This window comes from Hakea prostrata, chromosome 5, assembly GCF_041222555.1.
Source record: "Hakea prostrata isolate BN-2017 chromosome 5, UWA_Hpros_2, whole genome shotgun sequence".
Classification (NCBI taxonomy): domain Eukaryota; kingdom Viridiplantae; phylum Streptophyta; class Magnoliopsida; order Proteales; family Proteaceae; genus Hakea; species Hakea prostrata.
In genome coordinates, this window is record NC_142604.1 from 29,189,462 (window position 1) to 29,215,249 (window position 25,788).

The window sequence follows — 25,788 nt, forward strand, 5'->3', positions numbered from 1 at the left end:
TTCAGAGACTGATTTAAGTTTCGGAGGTGGCCTCCCGACCCCAGTGGTCAGTCCAAGTCTAACATTGTTTTGCAGATTATCTTTATAAATCCGGAGGCTTAACATTTTCTGGACGCATCACTCTCATAGACTCTTTGATCTTTTTCAATATGTCCATTTAAATCACTTCATATGATAATCTTTTATTCTTGACTGATTCGTTGCATTAATTTATCCATGTTCTTCCAAAATTCTAGTTTTAAACTTTCATCCAATCCTACTTGAGGTGCATATGCACAAATTATATTTACGAACTCTTTTTTCATTATAAACTTGATAGCAATAATCCTATCACCCACTCTTTTAACATCCACAACATCATTTTTTAAATCTTTATCCACTATTATACCTATTCCATTTTTATTTGTTTAATCCCCAGTATACCAAAGTTTAAAGTCATCCAACTCTTTGGGTTTTTTACCATTCCATCTAGTCTCTTGAATGCAAGCTACATTAATCCTTCTTCTCCTCATAACATGAATCAATTATAAGCTCTTACCAGTTAAAGATCCTATGTTCCAAGATGCCAATTTAATCCTACGTTTATGGACTAGCTTCTTTACCTGTACTGATCTACAACGCGAGAACCCTTGCCTATTTATCACTGCATCTTAGAGCTGATGCGACGCATCGCTTACAGGGGATGCCTTAACTAATCCTTGCCCACTTATCATTACACCCAGGCTATAGTGTAGTGCGTCAATTCTTTTGTCGGAGAACGCCCTTGCATAGCTTTTATTATATAAGGTCGAATCTATGAAAAATGTTTGGCTAGATTTTTTTTCCGGTACCGGCTGCTGACCTGACGTACCAACCCTCCTTCTTTACTCAGGCTTGGGACCGGTAGCAAAACACTAGCAAAATTTGCAATAAGAGAGTGGGGAAATAAGTACCCTCACCATATCAATATATGCAATTTTAGTCTATAAATTCTTTATCGATATACGGAATTTTAGTCTATAAATTCTTGCCAGAAAAAATTTTTCACTCGGTAAATGTTAAATCTCCGTTATCGCCCCCACGCCCCACCCCCACCCCCACCCCCACCCCCACCCAACAAAAAAAAAACCTTCGTCAAGGCATTGGTCAGTCCAATGTGATAGAACACGTGGTCCAATCACTTAAGCTGAGCTACGCTTTAGAACATAGACCCGGTTGCACAAACTGTAGACGACTTCTCAGTTTCTATCGTGGGAAGGAACTTCCTTTCCAGGTGAAATTCTCGTCGGCCGGAATGACGAAAGTACGATTCTTTCGTTTCCCTTTTCCTTCCATCGACGTTCTTAATCTCTAGAATCTGGATCGGCCAAGGACCGTAGACAAATCCTGTAATGCTTTCACCTTCTTAGGATTGAAGTTTTCTTCTCCCTTCCACTCAAACGAAGATGGGACTGAAAGTTGTTTTCAAACCCTTCCACCATTAAACTGGCTGTCACAATTATTTGGTGAATCTTTTTCCTTCAAATTATTCGTCATTGTATCTGCTTTGGGTTCTTTTTATTTGGTTATTGAACTCTAGAATTTGGGGTTTTCAGGGTTATTCCTGGTTTTGAACATTGAATGCGGAAATGGGGTGCTGGTGAAAATTTTCCTGAATACCTGGTAAACCAACAGTTCATATGGAACAGTGGATTGTTCTAATTTGTGAAAATAGTTTGTGGGTATGGAAGATAACAACATGAACTGTGACGTCGCAGTGGGTTTTGGCCTTAATAGGAAGGACTTGATCAGCCTCATAGATATGGAAGTTCCAGCAGGTCCATTCAACGAAACAATTGAAAGTTCTGTCGAAGGGGAGGTTCACCAAGCTGAGGAGGTGGGTAAGAACACTGAGAGTACCTCAGGAAGGGAATTAGTTGCAAGTGAAGGGGACCCAACTGAACCAAGAGTTGGTATGGAGTTCGATTCTGAAACAGCTGTTCATGCCTTCTATTCTGCATATGCTGATCGCGTTGGATTTGTAATCCGTTGGAGTAGACTAGGTCGCTCGAGGCGTGACCGTGCTGTTATTGCTCGGGAATTTGTGTGTAATAAAGAGGGTTTCCGAGTAGCTGATAAGCGTAATAAGGCTGGATCAAAGCCACGGGCAACTACGAGAGTTGGTTGCAAAGCAATGATGGCTGCAAAGAAACTAAATTCTGGGAAGTGGATTATTTCAAAATTTGTGAAGGAGCACAGTCATCCACTGATTATTCTTGGTTACCGGAAGACTTCCATCTGTGGACCATTTCCGGTTAGTCTTTACCTTTTCTGCAATATATAAATTGTGATTTCATCCGCAATTTTCTAAGTTAATTATTGTCAATCAGCGATGAATCCATTATCAATTCTATGCTGTTCTGTCTTTCTTGCATATTTGATTGCTCTAGTACAAATTTTCTGTGCCATTCCAATTGATAAGCTTTATATGCCTGGGATTATTTGTTATAGAAAAAAAGGCAAGAAAGGAAATCTGCAGTCTCAGGTGTGAATAAATATAAAATGTGGATAAGTAGCCCAAATTAATTGAGGACCAAAGTTGCAAGATTTTGAAGAGGCATCTAATCAGTTGATTGTAAATATCACAAGAAGTCAATTTTTATGCATGGTAGGAGAAGTCTCAGGATCTCAAGGAGATCTCGCGTGATGCGTGAGACAAGCTTCGATCAGGCCTTGAGTTTTGTCTCTCTAGTTGTAAGTTGGATGATTTGATTATCATTTGAATTTTGTAATTTAAACCATAAATGTGTGTAATGTATCAGTCTTGTTTGAATTTAGAATTTTGAGCATTATTATATGAGTATATGATGTGTACAACAGACCATCTTAAGGTTTCACTTTTAGCATAGTCATTTCCCCCTTGGGGTCCTTAGTGGAACTCATATTTATGCTATTTTTCTTTAATCTGAGGTAACTTTTGTGTTCAGAAAGGCTGTAATAGGATGGACAACAAATTTTAGGTTTTATCCCTAAACGACCCCTCATACCCCTCAAGTTGGGGAAAAAATCCCACCAACTCAGCTAGAGCTCCTCGAGATCTTAAGCCAACTCTCATTCTTGAGTTGGCGAGATGGGCCTAGAGATCGAGATCTTGAACCATTTTTGTGCTGTCTTTCAATATCCTGGTTGAAGAGCTGAATTTCAATAGAAGGATGTGGGAAGGGGTAGAATGGATTAGGGCTCTAAAGAATAAAAGAGAAATAGGGAAAAAGCTAATGTTTTGGGATTGTGAATGATAAAAGTAGTAACTAAGAAGAAAAAGAGAGCACAGAAAGTCGAGATCAAGAAAAGGATAGAAAATTGTCACATGGACAATTAGCAAATTAAAACATAATTTATTTATTCCATTTGTTACATATTTATAAGAAAATTAAAGAAACAGAAATGATTTGCATTGCTGAGAGAGCGTATGAGGAGTATGCAGCAGCCAAGTTGGTACTTGATGCCGAATCAACTATTGGATGGCGAGAGACATGTACAAATGGATGAGTCCGCCACCTGTTGGGGTGACTAGAGTCAGCTGTCATGTAGTGCTGCCAAGAGGGTCTTCAGTGGGTGGATTGGGGATCATCTTCAGAGGCACAATGATGCTTTATCACCTTAAAATCTGAATCTAAAATACGGCTCATGAAGGAGTCACGTTATCTTCCCCAGAGAATTGACTTGCTCTAGTGAAATCCAAGTTTAGGTGATGATTGAAATATTGCAGCAGATGTGCTTGTGTGCAGTCAACTCCGCCCTGCCGGGCACCGGAAAAATCTAGCCAAACCTTTTTCATGGATCCCTTATTGATACGCTAGCGTTCCCCAAGACCGCCCCTTGGCCCGGTGGGTTGGGCGGTGCTACTCCCCTGCCCGCCCGGCCCGGTGCGGTGTTCCCTCGAGCTGTCCTCTGGATTTTGGCATCTTCTGGATCTCTCGGTGGCTTGTTGATGATGTTGGGGTTTTCTTGCTTCGAGACTGATGGGGTGCCGTTGTGCTTTCTTTGGTATCTGGGATCTAATATGTTTGTGGATAGATTTAATGATGTGGTGGATGTTGGTGGGTGATGGATTATTGCTATCAGCTTGTAATGGAGAGAGTTCGAATATAATTTGTGCATATGCACCTCGTGGACTAGATGAGTCTGCTAGATTTTGGGAATATGGGTGGATTCCAGATTCGTCGGGGATTATCATGGAGGTGATTTATGGACATATTGGAAGATCAAAGAGGATTGAGAGTGTTCATGGAGGTTATGGTTTTGGAGAAAGGAATGCAGGGGATTTCAATTTTGGATTTTGCTCGCTTTTGATCTATCTATTATAATACTTACTTCAAAGGAATGAGCATTTAATTACTTTCGTGGACAGCATAGCCAAATAGATTTCTTCCTAACTGAAGGCTGATAGATTGTTGTGCAAGGATTGCAAGGTGATACCGGGAGCTTAATCGCACAACATAGACTTGTGGTCTTGGATATGTGCTTAGTCCCAAGAACACATAAAGGTCTAAGGTAAACTATCCCGTAAGATGGTGGAATTTGAGGAGAGTACTCTAAATCCTTCGTTATGGTAGTCAAACAAGTGGATTTTAGGGGATACCAATGCAATGTGGAATGAGATGGCTATGTGTATTAGAGGTGGCTAGGATGTTCTAGGTGAATCAAAAGGAAAGATCCATTCTTATGAGAGCGTGGTGGTGGGATAGTGAGGTTCAAGCTGCCATTAGGAATAGGCTGTTTTAAGACATGGCAAAGACTAAGGATGTTGAGGATCTTCAGGTATAGGTTAGATAGAAATGAGCTAAGAATTCGGGCAGGGAGTTGAGAGTTATACAATAGTTGGGCACAAGGGGGGAATCTTTTATAGATAGCTAGATGAGGGTAGGAGGTGATCTTGCCATGTTGATGTATTAATGGGATGGTAGTATTAGTTTGTGAGGAGGATTTAAGAAAAGATGAAACCTATTTCTCTAGTTTACTAAATGAGCATTCTTCAGCACTTATGTTTCGGACGATTACACTTTTCACCAGGCCTGGTGTCCAACTTATATCGTGAATTTCTGTCCGGGTAGGCTTTAAGGAGGATGAAACTCCGACACGGTCCCATGAAATCCCTTAGTATGGAAGAGCTTAGGAACCCATGGCTAGTTTGGTTGACTGTTGTTTAATAAGATTATGGCCGGATGCCGATGTTGGAGGAGAGTGTTTGGTTCCAATTTACAAAATAGGAGATATTCAAAGTTGTAATAACTATGGGCATTAAATTGATGAGCCATCGATGATTATGGGAAGAATAATTGAAACCCGGTTGAGACACTTAACTCGCCGAGACCATTTGGGTTTATGCCGGAAGATCTACACGGAGGCTATTTCTTATTAGGAGACTTTGGAAGGTATGAATGTAGGAAAGACCTTCATTGGTATTTATTGACCTGAGCTTTGATGGTCCCTGGCGTTAATTTGGCGTACTGAGGAGTGTTGCGTATATGTAGATATAGTTAGGATATGTATGATGGTTCGGTGACTAGTGTTGCTGGGGGGACAAGTGAATTCCCGATACGTTGGGCTACATCAAGGGTCAACTTTAGCCCATATCTATTTGCACTGGTAATGGATGAATTAACCAAAGCATTCAAGATGAGGTCCCCCGTGTTGCTTTTCGGATGATATTGTGTTGATTGTGAGACCCGTGGGGATTAATACCAAATTAGAATCATGAGAGTAGCTTTGGAATCAAAGGCTTTAAACTTAGTAGATCAAGCGATATCTAGTTTGTAACTTTAGTCATGATCGGGCAGATGATGAAGTGGTGATACTTGACGATAAGAATTCCTCGAGTGTTGTTTTAGGTACCTAGGTTCAATCATAAGTAAGGGTGATTTAGAGATGAGGTTTCCCAAAGATTAAAATAGGTGATGGTGGAGAGGTGCATCCGGTCTTTGTGATCCGTATTCCATTGCTTAGGAAATTTTATGGACCGTTGTCCCCGCTATGATGTCGTGCAGTGTTGGCTTTGATCTTGATAAACTCTTGCGTGAGTGCTGATGGATGGTGGCAACTAGGATGGATAGATCGATCATATTAGAGTTGGTCGGGAGTTGCTCCCATAAGTGATAAGCTTAGGGAAAGTCGTTTGAGGTGGCACGGCCACGTTCAACGGAGACCTATAAATGCTCCTGTTCGGAGAAGTGATATAATCCATATTGAAGGAACTAGAAGAGCTAGGGGTAGACCTAAGATAACCTTAGGAGAAGTGGTGAGAAAGGATATGTATAGCTTAGGCCTTGTATCTAGCATGGCCTTGAACAGAACTGATTGGAGGGCAAGAATCCATGTAGCCGACCCCATTTAGTTGGGAAAAGGCTTATTGTTTTTTTTTTGTTTTTGTGGGGGGCGCCCCGCTGGGGCCTCGTGTTTTCCCTCTTGCCCCCACCCGCGCGCCCCTTATTTTTTCCGCCCCAAAACCCCCCCCCCCCCCGCGCCCCGCGGGGGGGGGGCGGGCCCCCGGGGGTTTTTTTTTTTTTTTTCTCCCCCCCCCCCCGCCCCCCCCCCCCCCCTTCCCCCCCCCTTTTTTAGAAGAAAAATCTTTTTTTTTTTTTTTTTTAATTTAGTTGGGGGGGGCCTGGTGGAATTAGGAACCTTAGTTGGAATCTAGTTTCAAGTAGGACTCCTTGTTAAAGTTGATCGCTTATGTTGCAAGTTGGATTTGTTTAGGAACTCTTACTTAAGAGTCATTTTCTAGTTTAGAAGTCTGCTTGTAATAGGGAGTTCTAATTCAAATTGGATTCCCTAAGTTGAGTCCAAGTAGGTTTCCCTTAATTTTGAGGTTATAAAAAACTCATTGTATGCAAATTAGTTTTGAGTATTGAATAAAATCAGCAGACTTAACAGTCGTGGGAAGCAAGTCCACGACCTGGGTTTTGAGGGATACGAGTGTTTTTAACATTCTGCAAGTTTCTTCTTCATCCTCTTCAGCTTGTGGCAGCAAGGAACACCCCAATTTCAGTCGCCATTGAGTGTCAAGACCTTCCCCAATCAAGTAAGATATCCCCAACCCCCCTTCCCCTTCCCTCATCCCCTACCCCAGCCTTGTGCAAACCTCTCCTACCCCTTCTTTCCTAAGGCAGCAGCACACGTCCCCTGCAGAAAACCCTAGAAACCTCCATCCCCTTTTCCCTATGATCCCTCCCCTAAGATCACACCTCTCTCCTCTCTCTTTCCCTACTTCTAAATCCCTACACAGCCCCATCTGTCTTAGTTGCAAAATATCCTGCACTTCATCTTCTTCCTCTAGAAACCAAACAATTTCACTTAAACTCTAGTACCTCCCTAATTCCTCAACCAAACCCTAAGCTGTTTAAGGATTACCTTCCTTAGCCTCCCTGTAAACCCTAACCCTAACCAACACCTTTAGAGTCCTAAACCAATTAGGATACCTATTTTCAAAACCCTAACTCTTAGGATCAATTCTGAAATTGCAGAAAAACAAGAAAACAGTATTGATGTCAACAGTTTCCGCCTATGTTGCAGCATCCACTGCATTAGGAAGGTTTCAATGGGCACCTTCGGAAACATCCCATAATATTCCCGTTGATGTCCAAGGACAGAAGTGTCAAAATGACGCCTCTCCTTTCTAAACCATACCTAATCAGTCACAATCGTCAATCAATCATATCTCAAATATAGTAACTCCCCATATGGAAAGTAATCAAGAACATGATCCAACTCATATATAATTAACAAGTAAAGTCATACATAAATTAAATAATGTAAACAAGTAATGCTACTGTAATTAGAGTAGTTGCATCAGTAGTACATCAATATAAGAATCTATTTATGGAAATAAATCAAAAGATTCAAATATGGAAGCTAAATCATGCAACCTATGTAATTAAAAAAACAACTATCATTACCTTAAATAATTCGCAAAGAATCCCGAGAATCAAGGAAGATATTTTCTAAACTTGGAAGGGGGATCCTAGACAATGTACATACCTTATTAGGAAGGATCTCCAGAAGATAGGAATCATATCAACCAAAAATAAACCAAAACAGAGGCTACTGTCTTCATTGGTCAATTGATTGGTCTACTGACTCAATCGACCAACAGAGTCAGTGACAGACAAAAACAGGGATTTCTGATCCGAAATCCGAATTTTGTGAGTCGAATTGCCACCAAACAAGAAGGGAATACTATGATAGTGAATTGGTTTAAAGGAGAATTCAAAACCCTAAGAATATCAAGTCCTAAAGTCACAAAATAGGAAATAAAACTTACCATAAATAGGTCAGTTAGGGTTCTTGGAGAAATCATGGCAAATTCATGGAGGGGAAACTAAAGAATGATAGATTACTAAACTAATAGAGAAATCATGGAAAACATGTACAGAACTTCTAGAAAAACAGATCTAAGCATGAAGAACTTTGAATCAAAATAAGAAAGAAGATAAAGACATGGTTTCCTTCAAAAGCAAGTGATGATCTTGATTAAGATCATCCATCAAGCCTTAAATCCTTAGGAAAAAGTAGAGAAATGAGTGGAGTGATGGTTGCAACAGAAATGCAACATCAACCCCACTGTTCTCAGTTGGAAAAGAAAAGAAAAATTCAAGAAAACTAAAGATGGAGAAGAGAGGAGGATGATCACATACCTTGTGATGCAAAAGCAAGAGGAATGATGAAGATCCAACAAGAAAACTACCAAGGTGTAATGGAGTGGATGCTGCAACTAGATTTAACAACTCACCAGCCTTATGCAGTGGATGCTGCAACATAGGTGGCCATCTAAGTTTGATGATTTCGAGGATCCTCTTGTTGCCTTGTTGGTGGACCTGAGCAACTTTTTGCTTCATCCTCTTTATTGCAGCAAATATGTGTGGTAGAGTAGGTTTTCTCTGCTGATCTACCTTCCTCAACACATGCACCATAGGCTCAAGTATCTTCACCACTATCTTCACATTATGCCAGAAAGTCTCTTCGAGTATGGTCAACTGTGCTCTCCTTTCTCCCATGGATGAAGAACCCTCCCAGCTAAACTACTCGTCTAATGCAAACATGCTCCTAAGGCCAATCTTCCTACTCTCAAAGCTCTGCAATGCTATCCAATTAGTAGCAAATCTGGTTATGCCCAGCCTCACTAACTCACCTGACACTTGTCCCTCATCATCCTTAATGCATATGTGTAGTCATAGATGAAGGTGCTAACTTGTCGGGCTTGCTCCACGGTCTTCTTCACAAGCTTGACCTTTCTGATGTCCTTCAACATTAAGTCAATGCAGTGAGCAACACATGGAGTCCAAAAGAGCTTATATTTATTTATCCATCAAGGCATCAATAGTTCAATACAAAGTTATAAAGTGTACATGTAATGTAAATATATGTATTTAAAAATGAAAATTAATACTATATGTTTAGATGCCTGGAGTTCTCCTGCATCTTCAACCCAGCTTTCTTGTAGTTGGAGCCATCATTAGTCACAATTTGGACCACATTTTCCACTCCAACCTCCTTCACCACTTGCTTAATAATTTATAAATATATTTTGCATCATTCTTATCACCGAATGCATCTACTGACTTGAGGAACACTGTCCTCCCATCACGATTCAACATAAAATTGATGATGGACTGTCTAGTGGGACCAGTCCAACCATCAGCCATTATAGTCACTCCATAATGAGCCCACATGGGCTTTAATCCCTTAATATACTCATTTAAGTCCTTTTTATGCTTAGGCATATAGACATTATATATCTCATATGGAGTGGGGCCTTGTACACCACTCCCAGCCTTGCTTATCTCCTTAATCATATCTCTATAGTGGGGCCCCTGGGTTGTATGTGTTGTAATACTATGGTAATAAGCCCATTTGGAGAAAGTCATCCCCGCTTTTTCCTTCACACTCCCCCATAAGTGCTTCAACTTTCTCTGTTTATGCTCAGGCCTTGCAAATAGGGCCGGATCATTTGCGAAGAATCTTAAGATCCGGATCTGTAGGATGTGCTGACGAAGCTTGACCCCTTGTAGGGGCCCGTGGGATAGGAACCTCCAGCACACTTTGCGTCCTCCTCATAGGGACTTGGGAGCTGCCTGTGCCTCCCATACCTATTGGCTCTCTGAGGACCCACAACCCCAGACCCCTCTGTTTCCTCCTCATGTCATCAACCCTCTGTTGCTCCTTACTCATCATCATTGCCCTCCTGATCTGATCGGCCTTTGGATCAGGGTCACATCCATACTCTCCTGGCTCATCCAGACCATAATCCTCGGGATCTGGAAGGTCATTTAAGCATGCATCCTCGAACTCCTCCCTCTATGTTCTCTTATCTTTCCTCTTTTGCTTTCCCCCAGTAATATATGAGGCCATTGCCCTCTTGACCTCTACGGGCACCTTTGGGCACCCTACTACATCCCTGTTTCCACCAGCTAGATGCACCTTCTGTCACATCCACCCAGCCGGTACCCTATCTGGCATACGAGGGATGTGATCCACAGCCCCGAAGATCCATAGTTCAGAGACCACATCAGCCACATCGACAATAACACAATCATGAACAATCAATATTAAGCTACAATCAATAAAATAGAATTCAGGAATAAGATATCAAGGATAATCAGAGTGCGGAAATAAATATCAACTCAAATAAATAAGAAGACAGTGGGCGGAATCCACTCCTTCACCAAGCGGAAGTGAGGTCAAAATTTAGTTAAGTACAAGTCTCAAGTTATGAATGTAAGTTAAAGTTATTACAATTCTTCTAAGTTTAATTGTCACAAAAAGAAGGGGTAACTACTCATAAGTCTCCTCCACAATGGATATGTCCTCCTCAAAGGTGAGGACCATGGAGATCCAACATGACTGCTCCCATACAACTCCAGGACTAACCTGGTACGCCGGGTAATCTTCTTCGGTATGGTCACTGAAGTCTTCAACGTAGCTAGTCTCCGGATAGTAGTATGAGGTATCCGGGTCCGCCTCAGGGAGGGTGTCATCAGAGTAATCACCTGTAGAATAGCTTAACAAAATATTGCAACAGAAAAGGAATGAGTTCAAAAGAACTCAGCAAGGAAGTTATTCCACCACACATAAACCACAAGATAATCATAACATGATGCAGATGATATGAAGCATATAATGCAATATGATTTTATTCTAAGTATGCTCGTCATCTATGGTAGACATGCTTTAAGTCATAGCACCATACTTCTTTAGGTAGTCTCAGTCACTCATCACCGGGGGAAATTGGGTCCTGCATCCCTCTTGGACAAATCCATGGTTGGGGGTTTCGGTCACCACTCTCTCACATCACCGTTTGGTCTAAGTATTGGCACATGTCAAGGTATAGCCTAGCCCAATGCAAGTCATCTACTTAATTATATAATGTCAGTTCCAGATACGTTCATTCCTCCCCTCTCGGGATCCTTTCCAGTATCCTTCACACTAGAGTCACGGATATTACCCACCGGACTCATCAACCCTATTGGTCATCCACAAATGGTAAACGGGAAGCTCTCACGTCCCTCTCATGGATCATTTCACCGGTCTTGAGTGCCCGTGAGCCCAAGTCTAGCCATTTGCAACCCTATCAATAAATGGCCCCTTTCGGGTAACCGTAATGCAATTTATGTCCTCTCACGGATTGGATACCGGTCTTGAGCGCCCACAAATCCATACCACTACCACGGGTTGTTCGGTCTGAATGCCCTTCCGAATCGGGTCTGATATGATAGGGACATCCTAGCTATACATCTAGACAAGTCCTATGTATGTCATTCAATAACCCGGGAAGCGTCGATAGACACCTTCGGAGAACGTCCCATACTATTCCCTCCGATGTCCAAGGATAGAAGCACCAGTAGGGTACCCCTCAATCCCAAGTTATACTTAAGCAATCACATGCCCAAGTTCATCATATCAGTTCACAAGATACAACATCATAATAAATATTCAATTCATGACATTGACATAAGTCATCATATATTGAAATTGATAAACATGATAAGACATTGAAATAACATAATGTAGACACAAAGCTATTGTTGAAAGACATATGTAGCAAGTCTAACATGATAAGGATATGAAATAGAAACTATATTTACTAAGTTAGGGATACCAAGTCAAGATTCCATATCTTAGGTAATTGTATCGATAACTATCCTTACCTTGAATCGGAGATGAGAATGGTCCAAGATCACAAGCAAGTGGCCCAAATAGCCTTAAAGTCCTAAACAAGCATATATGAAAGGTTAGAGAAGGAATCAGAACAATTGAAGATCAAACAAATCAGAACTAGGCAAAAGTTGCTAACAACAACTCTATTGGTCGATACATTTGGTCGATAGTATCGACCAAATCAATTCCAGGACAGCAAGCTGGCTTTTTGGATTCTTGCCCAGATTTGGTCTTCCAGGTCTCGGATTGACACGAAACTTGGAGGATAGTCTAAGCACAACATGGGGACATTAATTATCAAGAAACTTTCATAATCCAATGGTCCATTTGGAAATCCCCAAATCGACATATTAAGGTTAAGAGTTGTAGGTCATGGCATTGGCTACATCTCAATGCAAATTAGGGGAAAACATGGGGGATTTAGGTAGGGAATCATTTAGAAGTAACATTGAACTCATATGCAAGGTATATATTAGGTTAATCATAAGCTTCATCTCAGTTTTGGTAAATAAAGCAAGTTGGTAAGCAATAAATCATGGAAATGTGTAGTTAATGATCATGAGGTGAATCAATCATAGTCATATCGGTGAAAACATCATTGTATGGGGTTTAGAAGGTTCATGGCAAGGTGTATGCAAGGTTGCAGCACCTTGGCCATGGTCCCAACAATGAAATAGAGGAAAGATGAGTGAAAAAGTGATTAGGAGAGAGAGAGTCATACCTTTAAAGTGGAACAAGAAAGTAGGAAATAGTGGTTGTCAATGATTGATGAAGAAGATGCTTCACCACTACCAAGGAGGAGTTCTTGGGAGGCTCTCCCACGTTCCCAGATGTTAAAAACGCGAGAATAGGGCTCCAGTCTCGAGGAATAAATAAATAGAAAAGAATATTCCAAGAATCTTTAAATCTGGGTTCAACAAACTTGTTGGTCGATAGTATCGACCAATAGTATCGACCAAAACATGTTTCTGCAGAATTTTACAGAATAGTTCAGCAACTTTAGGTGCGGACTTGGAGGGCTATACAAAGTCAAATTGCATGAGGTTTTCTCCTACAGTTCACTCAAGAGGTCTAGTTTTAGGGAGTACCTTCGGATTTTGCACCGGAGTCCGTTTGATATCTCAACTGTCTCACTCTTCATCAGTGCGCAGATTCTAACTTAACACTGGTAATCTGCTCAAGGAAGGAGCAGCATCATCAATGTCCATAAACTGAAGTTCCGACATTACGTCATCAATCAGTAGGGCCCATAAGTCCCTCCTATCCCCACTTTGGGTCTTCGGACCTACAAACACGACAATGACCGGGTTGGGTCAAGGTTAGGTAAAAGCTGGATTTTACACCTTCAGTCTAGTGGCCCTATCTCCTCCTATTTGTTTCTTGTAGTAATTACACTCGCTCTTCCTTCTATCAGCTGTCAGTGGCCTCCCGTGTTGCCCAACTATGTCTGACATCTTTGAAAGAGAGTGCCTAATACAAGAAATACACACTAAGTATTTTGAAAAGCTCCACAATATGCTCCAAAAATGACATACATGCTTCTAATAATAACCTCCTATTTTTAAATATATATAAAAAAATATATAACTATATAAGTATTTTTTAATATATAAATAATTTAAAAATATATAAAATATATAAAATACACACTAACTATCTTAAAAATATCCACAACATGCTCCAAAAATTGCATACATGCTTCCACTAATACTCTCTTATTTTTAAATTTAAAATAAAAATTAATTAGTTTTTTTAATATTTAAATATATATTAAATACAGTAAAATTACATAATTAACAGAAAAAAATTAATTCAACACCATCACGGCAATATGGTGTCTCAACTGTCACATACATTAATTTGAAGCTCATACATGTATTATACATATACATTTTTAGCAATATACATAATTTACTAAATAATTTTTAATAACAGAAAAATAAAAAATAGTAGGAAGAATAAAAATTAATTTTGACACTACAAATTCATATATCAACACTCTAAAGTAAATATATTTAAATTTGGAAGCAATCTAAGATGATTTAAGGCAAAAAAAAAAAAAAAAAAAAAAAAAAGAAGAGAAAGTTGGTTACTCACCTTGCAAGATTTGAGAAAATGCACAAATGGAGGAGCAAATCTAGTGTTTGAATGAAATGGAGTTGTAGAAATTAGGTGAAAAGAGGGATGAAAGAAAGAGAAATAAAAAATAAAAAAAAAATCAAAATAGGGTTGAAATGTCTGAGGCGATATCTTTCGGTATGCTCGAAAATGACGGTAAGTCGAAAATGGGGCTGTCAAGTTCACTAAGAAACCTTATTAGGCTCAGCCCAGTCTATTAACCCCAAGCCCAGCCCATTCCTGTAACCCAATACCCAACCCATCCTTTTCTACCCTTGTCTTTAAGAACTTGAGCCCAACCAATTCAAAAGATCTACTATTGGTTTGGCCCATTTCGTTACATCAAAACCCAATTTCTCTCATTTATAACTTGAATCCAAATAACTCAGATGGACCAAGATCCAACCTCAAGACCAATTTGAACCAAGGACAAACCAAACTAGCGGTCCGACTGATCCAACAAAGGGGAAAACCATCGTCTTCAACCTCGCAATTTAGTGATGATGAAAGAGGCGAAGAGAGAGGCGATTGCGGTTGAGATGGACGTCGATCTTGTTGCTGGTGACAACCTTGAGTGGAAGACCCTTACATTTGATGCTATCTTCCCGAGGTTTTTGGCACGTTTGTTTTGGCCACTGGTGTGAAGGACTATACACAAATTTGGAACTTTAGTAACCAAGAGGGTGCTCACGAAAGACCTGATGCTTCTTACTAAGTCGATTCCATCAAAGAAGGGATAGGATGCCAAGACCGTGATGCTCGTCAATATAGTCATTGACAATTCTGGGGCGACTGCTCTGAGATCCACTGAAGGGTCTTTCGGAACAAAATCTTTGGAATTTCTCTCCCATGCCTGGTCTAATTTGGCTGAGATTGTAAGTGTTGCTGAGGCTTTGGTGCTTGGTGCTGCTATCTCATTGTACTATACGACTTTGTTTTTTCAGCTCTTTGCAAAGAGAAGCGCTTATGGTGCCAACGTAATAGTGGAAACCTTAGGTGTTGCAAAATTGCAAATACATCTTGCGCCCATGGAAAAACATTTTGGCGAATTTCACCTGAAATGTGGTAAAATTCGCTTGATTCGACACTTAGCGAAATAAAAATGGGTCCAAAAACGAAATTTAAGATTTTTCGGTGAACTTGCGAAATATTGGTGAAAATCGCTGAAACTTCGCTGTATATCTCTTTCTTTCAATGGAATCATTGTCTGCTTCTTCGACTTCCATTCTTGAGTTGTGAACAAATTGTTGGTGGTAATAATCGATTATTGAGAAGGAGTTGCAGACTTGCAGAGAAGGAGTTGTAGACTTGTAGCCTTGCAGAGAAGAAGCTCTTAATCTTCACTAGAATCACTTCAGTAGGGCTGTAGGCATAGTTGTCAAAGCGGTCAGGCGACCAAAGCAATTGGGGTTCTGCCTAGGCAATTAGGCGACAAAGCAGAGCTTAGGCGGCAATAAGGCGACCAAAGCGGCTGGGTTAAATGTGTTCAATATAACTATTTTTAAACTACTTTTCAATACATCTACTTTCTATAATAAGCTAAACAAATATTCAATAGTCACATTCATCCAAAAAAAAACAAGCATTCAAGAATCATAATTATGAAAAATTATTCATAAAAAGAACTCAAACATAAGTTCATCTCATCAAACCATGGTTGTCAAAGCGTTCACCTAGGCATTTACTGATTCATTGATTCTTGATGTTGAGTATGGCTTATATGCTTCACATTCTATTGTCAATCGGCACGGGGTCCCACTCTCTGGTGAGCAGGCGTGGGTCCAGGGAGGCCGCCCCGGAGCAAAAAATAGGTTCTATGTCACTTTGAGCCTTGGAGTTCCTTTGCAGGTTGGGCGTCAATTAAATGGTTCAAAACAAAGCGGTTGAATAACCGCTTTGTCGCCTAGGCGGCCACTTTGACAACTATGCCTAGGAGGGACCATTCAATTGTATTCCAAAGTAGGAGCTGACGACCTTGAATACCTCCCTGAAAACACTGCAGCTGCACCATAATCCGCAAACAGTTCATGCACCATACGGCAGCTCATAGCCAATGGCCTTTTGGGTAACCTATTGTCGACCATAGAGACTTCCACAGTTCCACAAGAGGTAAGTCTTGCAGTAGTATGAGTGCAGGTATGAGCATAAGATAAGGGTTTTTAATTTAATGGGACAAAAGATGTGATGGGTGAGGAAGTTTCACACTTCCTCATGACTTCAAAAGTCAAGCTTGGCTACGTAGCATACTTGGACACCACACACCGCACCTGTGAACCCACACGCTAGCTGCCACTCAGCTACTTTAAGAAAGAGATTAGAGAAGAAAGTCACGAGATGTGCTGGAAAAATCTCGGGGAGATTTCGCCGGTTCGCTAGTTTCGGCAATCAGCGAAAGGCATTATCTCGCTGAGATGTCGCACCTTGCTTGTGCCACAGCAGTATCCCTGGGTTACTTGTCCATGTATCGTATCAATGTATTTTGGTTGGATAAATGGGATGCTTCACGTAGCAAATTGCATGAGTTTCAGGGCAGAATTGCTTGAAAAGGAGACTGAATTTGGGACTGATTACCCTTCCATGGCTTCACTACTTTCAGACTCTAATATTCTGAGTCAGATACATTTTGCTGATGTTTATGGGAAATCTTTTGATTGTGGTAATCACACAGAGGCTTGCTCAAGGTGGCAAGCAGTCAATCTTTCAGGTGGCAGTACTGGGAGTAGACATTTCAACAGCGGTATTGGACACCAGTGATGTCTTGGAGAGTGGATCTGTTATTCCACATTGGAGAACGATGCAAAATTGAGATGGTTGTGTGGCAAACATGTGAAGATCAAGCTCTTAATTTTCCTTCACCTTGTCTACCTTGAGGAAAAGGTGAATTACAAGGGGTCGGTGGTGATAGGACCCCAAGATCATGCCATGTGGCCGAGAGAGTGAGGTTAGAGTTAGTTGAGGGGTAATAAATAGGAAGAAATTAGAGGAGAGGGGATTAATTATTATGTGAGTGAGTTTGGGCAGCCTCTAGCTGATGGCACCGTGAGGTCTTGGGGGTGACTGGCACCATTAAAACCTGCTATCTTTGTGAATTGCTGAGTTTTTTATATTAAATTTGGCATTGGATTAGAGGGTTCTTATCAACGACACTCGTAGAGGAGTAAACTGTAAAAACTATTTTGTAATGCTTTAAGATTGTTAAGTTTAGGGTTTATACCCAAGGACCAAGGTTGCGTAAAGCATTACACCTGGAGTATCTAGTTTGGAATACTTACATGTTGCTTCCAGCTAGTATTTCATAGATATTAGACAACACTACTACCTACAAGTATACTATTAGATCGTAATCAACCTGATGGCCTATATTAGAACATTAGTTGGGTATAACTCAAATACCTCAGTAGGAAGTTGATTGTGAGTGTTGCATCATCGCCCAATCAATGCTTGTTTTTTATGGATGCCGTGCAATTAATGTAGACCTTTTCTATGAAAGTCATGGTCGAGTTCTTTTTTCTAACTCCGGGATAATTGAGTAGCACAACCATCACCAAGTTACTGTTCATTCTACAATAACCTATGAGATTATTCTTCATATTTGGTGGGCTTCAAGTTCGGGTGGCATGAAAATAAAATAGGAGATGCTGTTTTGCATGAGAATTTTAAACATAATGTAGGATTTTATTGTGTATTTTTCGGGATAATTTTGTAAGCAGAATAATTTATTTACTTCAAATCGTGAAGAGTCCTAGGTTGAAGTACATCTCTTTTATCATTTAAATGCATGTATTCAGCTTAAGGAAGATAAAAGAAGCCATAAATCAAATGTTTTGCATTGCAAGTTTGCAGCCCCCCTCCTCTTATGTTCTTATTATGAGTATGATTTTTCTTCTTTTCTCTTATTAAGAGTCCAACTTCAAGATTGTTAGCGTCATGATTTCCTTAAATGATTACTCCCCGAGTATCTAGTTTGGAATATTGAAACTGTTGCTTCCATCTAATATTTGTTGACAACATTAGGTTCTATGATTAATGGATTCTCCTTAAGGCCCCCTATACTGTTAGATTGTAACCAATACAATGGTCTATATTATGTAAAGCGCTTATGATAACAATGGTGCAAATGATTAGAGAGAAGGAACAGTAGAAGGGTTATAAAAGACAGAAAAATATTTGCACGGAGAAGACATAGCAAGGAAGAGAGATCAAGAGGGTAAAGAATCCAAGAGATATGAGTTTAACCCAGTTATGGACTCTGATTACAATTCATGGGGGACAGAGTAGAGAAGAAAGAAGGATAAAGAAGACGGGGAACAAAGGGGAACTTGAGAAGAGCAGAGTTGTAGCAGGGGAAGAGAGTGAAGAATACTCATAAGAAGAAGAATATAATTGTAGAGAAAGGGGTGGGGGGTGGGGGTGGGGTGTTGGCAGCAAACATACAAAGCTCAATCTTTAATTTGTGTTTTCTTTTGTCTTCCTTAAGCTGAACACAAGCGTTTAAATAAAATAATGAAACATACTTCAATGAAAATAGCATTCTTGACCATTTAAATTATTCCTATATAACCTACCTGAACTAAAGTTCTACTTACATAATTATGTTAATAAATAAATAATAAAATCTATCTTTATTTTTAAAATTCTCACGCAGAACAACATCTCCTGTTTTATTTCCTTTCCAGCTGAACTTCGGCTCACCAAATGTGAAGAATGATCTCATAGGTTACCATTCACATTACTGTTGCGTGAATAGTAACTTGATGATGGTTGTGCTGCATCAGAGATACTGCGTGGCGACTGTATTTGATGTTTGGGTTCAATTGTAAATGAGGAAGGTAACATAGATCATGATGTTTTAGAGAATTAACGTTTGTCTGTTTCTGTGGTTGACTGGCTGCCACATTCATTTAATGCTTAAAAGAAAGTCCTATTGTACTGTTGTAGCGCTGACTATGATGCATCAGGCTATTTGTTGCGATTAAGAAATATCATATTAGGAATCTCTGTGTAGTAGAGATTAGGATGCTAAGATGGATGTGTGGAAAAGCCGGAAGGATAAAGTGAGGAATGAGCACATTAAAGCTGACTTGGTAGAAGTTTTGTAAGTCAGAACATGCATGGTCTTGGTCTTAAAAGTAGTATAACCTCAGATAACCTATTGGAGGCAAGGATCCATGTTGCAGACCTCATGTAGCTCAGATTCTCTCGACTTACTGGGCTGTGCCTTACTTAACTCCATTTTCTTTTTGATGAGGACATCATGCCTGTGGATCGACACTTTTGAGTATATTAAAGGGCTCAAGATGTAGAGATCAGCCCACCACAGCATGAACATGGATGGATGATGAGTTCAGCGTCAAAGCATTGCTAATCTCCTTTTGGTTGATGGGGAGCACAGCTCTTGAGGAGTGCAGGCCCTTTTTGCAGCCTCTTAAGCCTATTTTTGCCCATTTGGTCAATGGTTTTGTACTTGGATCACTGGAGTTCGTGCATATTTTGCATTGATAGATGGAGTGATGTGAGGCCCTATGACTTGCCTGAAAGTGTCCCCAAGGGCTGTAAGAAAGCCTTAGGTCGCTGCCCAACACCCTGTGGTGCTGCAGAAAATTGATCCAAATAAAAGGGCATTTTGGTCATTTTATGGCAGCCCTAAATGAGTCCTTTGGGGTCTAGTTAGAATCCGAATTTTATTATGAATCTAGTCGCATTTCTTATTTTGTTATGTTATTTGAGTAGGTCCATAATATGTTAACTATCCTAGTCTAGTTAGTTTTAAGAACCCAGAATCGACTCCAAGAAATTACTAGTATTTAATAACTATAATGGTGAAACAAGAAGAATAACTGGCTTTAGTGGTGCCAGACACCCCCACAGCACTTGCTGCCCTCAGCTGAGAGGCTGCCCAACATTCACACGAAATATTTCCCCCCCCCCCCTTCTAAATTCCTCTCTTCCCCTTAATGTAACCTAGATACAATCTTAGTAAATCACAATCCTAGCAACTACTTTCCATGTTGGTGAGAATGAGATGTCTTTCCGTATATGAAATTGATCCCATATCTTTCCCTTCTTATTCTACCTATGTCACGTATGCCTTTAATTGGAATACTGAAGCAAAAACCTAAGTTGTTTGTTCTGACATTGATGGGTCTTGGAATATGGTGCATTGCAACGGAAACATAAGCCTTTGTCCATGTTACTTCTAATTTCTTCTTGGGTTAGCCAACGAGAGTGTTTGGTCTTTCTAGTAGGGGTCGTAGCTGCTTGAGATGATGTAGGCGTGGTCGCTGGGTTAGTTGTTGCTGCAACTGGTTGGACTTGGGTTGGATTGAACCCCTTGGGTCAAAGCTGGTTCCCTTCAACTGTCTTTGTGTTGGGCTGGGCGCTGGTCCACTTGAAACAACTGAGTTAATATTTAAATAATGTTGGGCTGCATTGGTATTAAATTGACTCATGGGCTGCATTGGTATTAAATTGACTCATGGGCTGTATGTTATTGTGCTCACTTAGCCCACAAAGGCCTGGTTCTTTGTCTCAATTGATTGAGCCAGGTCCATAAGTTGGGTCAGACCTTTTGGTTCAAAAAGCTTCACTTCAGCCCTAATCTCCTCCTCCAAACCTGATAGAAAGGCCCCCTTCAACCATGTTTCATCTCCATCTCTGGCGATGACAACAAGAGCTTTGAAATGGCCCCGATACTCAGCGATTAAACTCTCCTGTCGAAGCCCTATCAAAGCGTCCTATGGAACCTCCGTCTCAGCTCCTCCTTCAACTCTGACCAAGCAGTCATGGGGTTTTGCAGCTCATGAAATTGGAACCACCCAAGAGCTGGTCCATTGAAGCACATGGTTTCCGCTCGTAGTTTCTCTGTTGTGCTGAGACCACACATTGAGAAGTACCTCTCTGCTCTCACTGCCCACCCAATCGGATCCCCTCCACTAAAGATTGGCATCTCAAGTTGACGTGGGAGGAAGTTTCGCCAAGGTTCTGTCCCCCTTTGTTCACGCTGCTCAGGTAGTCATCCCTCTGATTGTGCTTTCTCCATTTGATGGAAGTCCTTGTGTCCTATCTCTATTAACTCTGGCAATTTGGAATTCAGGTTGTTGGTTTTCCCCTTCATTAGGAAGGCCCGGAACTCCTCTCTGAACTCCTGGTTGGCTGTCCCCCCACTCTCCACCTGCTCTGCGATAGATCGTATCTTGGAATCCATCATCGGCAACTGTCCCTATGCATCCTTCACTATCATCTCCAACTCCTATACCCTGCTTTCCATCCTGCTCTTTGCCATATCCCTGGGATTGAACTGCTATTATACTGCTTTGTTAAGAACCCAGATCGACTCTAAGAAACTACTTGTATTTAATTACTATAATGGAGAAACAAGAAGAATAACAGGCTTTAATGGCGCCAGACACTCCCACAGCACTTGCTGCCCAACATTCACACGAAATATTTTTTCTTCCTTCTAAACCCCTCTGTTCCCCTTAATATAACCTAGACACAATCTTAGTGAATCACTATCCTAGCAATTACTTTCCATGTCGGCGAGAATGAGATGTCTCCCGTATATCAAATTGATCCCATATCTTTCCCTTCTTATTTTACCTATATTACATACGCCTTTAATTTGGATAATAATATCCTAACTGTTAGGAATTCTATTTAACACAGAAATCCTTTTAGTTTTGCATCTTTATCTGAGAATTTTATGCATGAGCCCCCCTTCGTTTCCATTGGAAACATGATCCACCCCCCTTCAAGTCCCCCCTCCACACTTCAAAACATGATCCAACTCCCTTCAAGTCCCCCTCCACACTTCAAAACATGATCCAACTCCCTTCAAGTCCCCCCTCCACACTTCGTACCATTGGTTTTCTGTTAACATTAAAAGTGATTTTACTATTTTCCCTCTCTTATTAAATCAGTTAAAAAAGCTCAATATGAAATTACCAAGTTAACCTCAGATCATTATTCTTTCTACCCTCTTCCTTCTTTCCTGATCATCCTCTCATCTGGTCACCGAAGGATGGGGAAACAAAGACACCTGCAAAACCTTTCACTACTCCTAAATTCTAACCTCCAAAGCTCAACCATGTCAGATGAAGAGCACCACTTCGAGTCAAAGGCTGATGTCAGGGCTTCCAAGACTACCCTCAGCAGGCTGGAACCATCCTCAAGAATGGATAAATTGTAATCAAATGAGGGCCTTGCAAGGTTGTTGGGACTAGCAAGCATGGTCATGGTCGTGCAACGAGTCACTTGTTGGAATTGATACCTGCAATGCTAAAAGCTTGGAGATATTGTTGGCAGCTCCTATAACTGTGATGTCCCCCATGTTACTCATACTGATTAGCAGCTGATTGATATATCTGGAGATGGATTTGTGAATCAGTTGACTGAAAATGGTTACACCAAGGATCTGAAGCTCCCAACTGATGATAACCTGCTCACCCAGATCACTGATGGGTATGCAGAGGGGAGAAAAAGGAAACTCTCGTCACCAGATCTATTATTCTCTGAGAAAAAGGAACGTTTTCTCTCATTCTTGACTGAAGAATTCGAAAGGAAGAAAATACTGGCAATCTTTCGCTGGGCAAGGGAACCAATCTTGCAGATGAGGGCGAGATGAGCTCCACAAGTACGAATTGTGTTGCCTTTCCTATTCCTTCTTATTTTTCACTGGTTTTAGTTGAAATTCCTTTTTCTAGTGACTGGAGGAGTAGAGGATGACTAGAGAAGAGGAGGTCAGGTCATGAGATTGGTTCTAATGTGATGTGGTTAATCTTTGAAAATACAACATAATTTAACGGGTATAATGGTCATTTTATTCCGATAGGGCTATTATGGTGATATTCTAAATCTTATGGTTAAGTGTTAACAGTCACTAAGGGGGTGAAGTGTGGAGGGGGAGTTTGTAAGGTTTTGATTTTTAAGGGGGGGGGGTACGCCCTGTGGGCTCATGTTAAAAGTTCTTTACTTATTTAGGAGTTCTCTTTAAAACAGAATTCCTTGTTTGTTTTTGCTTTCAAAGTTGAGTTCTATTAAGAGTTGTCTAATAAAGGCTCTAAATGCATTGCCAATGCTTGTAATAATTCAATTTTTGGATGAATAAAAAAATTGCAAAGTGAGTTACAACAGAGAGGAGGTTTGATGGTGGTTTTCTACAGTTTCTAGCCTTGGGAGATCCTTACAGCAGCACTTACAGCAGCACTGGTGAATCATTTTTTCCAGTCCAAATTTCATCCCTAGTGATAAGACCCCGATCTCAACAGAAGAACAATGGTGGAATTGACACACATAGATAATAATAATACTGAACTTTAATCAAATAATCTCTAGAACAGAACAAACTACAGCAGTAGAACAGCAGTTGGTGATCCTACTCTACCCGAGAGCAATTGCCCTCTCCCTTATTTCCCTAACAACTCCAAACGCCTGTCTATCCTAATCTCCCTTCTCCTACTAATAGTAATTACTTTCCTATCATATCTCTTAACCAAATCACTCCAAATCCATTCCTAAAAGGCAGGCTGTATCGCAACAGAATTACCCCAAATTTATTCTTATAAAGCAGTCTATATTTCTCAATTATTTCCTTCCATCCTTGGCTGCTGTGCAGCAGATCTTGAATCTTGCTTGCCCTGCCTTCGAGTATAGACTCTCGAGATAAGGGTTTTATCAATACTCCCCTCCAATAGTCTCACCTTGTCCTCAAGGTGAAAGTCTGGAAAGTTGGACTGCAAGGCAGTAAAGTCTTCCCACGTATTCTCACAATAGGAAAGCCCTTTCCATTGAATCAGAACTTCCAACACCTCTTGAGCAGAGAAGCGAACTTTGACCAAATGTTCTAGTGTGAGGTGCAACTCGCCGTTTTCTTGCAAAAATTAGGGAAGAGGCTGGGGAACCATGTGCTGTCCAACAGCGGGCTTCAACTGCGAAACATGAAACACAGGGTGGATGCAGGTCCCAGCCGGGAACTGCAACCGATAGGCAGCTGGTCCCACTTGCTTTAGAACTTGATACGACCCATAGAAACGATGGCTCAGCTTTTCATTTGGGCGTTTGGCAAGTTTTTGGAAACGATAAGAATGAAGCTTGAGGAAGACCTCATCCCCAACTTGATAGCGCACTTCCCGGCGATTAGGATCCGCGGAAGCTCGCATCCAATTTTGGGCCACCCAGAGGTTAGATTTGAGATCATCCAGTGCCCGATTTCGCTCACGAAGGAATACATCAACATCATCTACCTTGGAGCGGCCATCCTCCCAACGCAAGAGAGAAGGCGGATCATGGCCATACACAATCTGGAACGGAGTCATTTTAGTGGCCGAATGAAACGTCGTGTTATACCAGTACTCCACCCAAGGTAACCAATTAATCCAATCCTTCGGTTGGCGAGCGCAGAAACAACGTAAGTAAATCTCAAGGCTGCAATTTACCACTTCCGTTTGGCCATCTGTTTGTGGATGGTAGGCGCTACTATACTTCAGGTGGGTGCCAGCTAATTTGAATAACTCCATCCAAAAGTGACTAAGGAAGACACGATCTCGATCAGAAACAATGGAGCGCGGAAATCCATGCAGGTGGATAACTTCCTTAGTGAATGAGATAGCCACATCCTTCACGGAATATGGGTGCGAAAGAGCAGGGAAATGGGCGTATTTTGAGAGACGATCAACTACCACCAGCACTGTATCCCCGCCTCTAGTCTTGGGTAACCCTCCAATAAAATCCATACTAATATCCTCCCAAATGCGTTCCGGTATTGGCAGTGGTTGAAGGAGACCAGATGGCTTCATAGCGAGATATTTACTGCGTTGACAAGCATCACAACTAGCCACAAAGTCATGAACAACAGCCTTCATTCCCACCCAATAGACCACAGCCGCCAATCTCTTGTAGGTCTGCAGAAACCCTGAATGCCCACCGAATGGGGTCAAATGATACTTTGACAATAATTTGGGAATGAGTGTGTACCCCTCAGGGATGACTAACTTGTTTTTATAGAGTAATGTTCCTTGGTTTAGCTTGTAGCTAGGGTAGTCTGGGGATCCCTTCATCAAGGCTTGAATAATCTTCTAGTAACGTTCTGAGGCGTGAATTTCCAAGTCTAAACTCATTTTCCTGCCAGGTTGCTGCTGTCATAGAGAGAAGTTGCATATCACCCTCTGACCGTCGCGAGAGAGCGTCGATGGCTTTATTCTCGCTGCGTGGACGATACAATATCCCAAAATCAAATCCCAATAGCTTCAAGACCCACATCTGTTGATCAGTAGCCACAATATGCTGTTCCAGCAAATATTTCAGACTTTTTTGATCAGTTCGTACTTTGAAACATCTCCCCATCAAGTAGTGACGCCATTTCTGGATAGCAAGCACAATTGCCATTAGTTCTCTCATATACAAACTTGGTTTGTGCGCGAGGTGACAACACCGGCTTCAGGTAAGCAAAAACTTGTTTGTGAAATTTAAAAGTAACCGCAAGCGCACGGTATCGTGTAGCTA

General features: G+C 41.0%; 1 protein-coding gene across 8 annotated transcripts in view; it reads left to right on the top strand.

Moving 5' to 3' along the window:
- Window positions 1-1,195: 1,195 nt before the first annotated feature.
- LOC149015792 (protein FAR1-RELATED SEQUENCE 5-like) overlaps window positions 1,196-25,788 on the top strand; it is a 40,270-nt gene continuing 15,677 nt past the window's right edge. The window contains exons 1-3 of one of the 8 annotated variants that reach the window (XR_016173464.1): window positions 1,196-2,272; window positions 2,470-2,712; window positions 18,966-19,118. Coding sequence is in view for 5 of the 8 variants with exons in the window: in XM_089155614.1 (XP_089011740.1) it covers window positions 1,703-2,272; window positions 18,966-19,109 (714 nt within the window). In the remaining 3 variants the exon portion in view is untranslated. Of the gene's footprint in view, window positions 2,273-2,469; window positions 3,743-18,965; window positions 19,119-25,788 lie in introns of those variants that run through there. The other 7 variants (XR_016173465.1, XR_016173463.1, XM_089155614.1 and 4 more) reach the window with 7 other exon arrangements.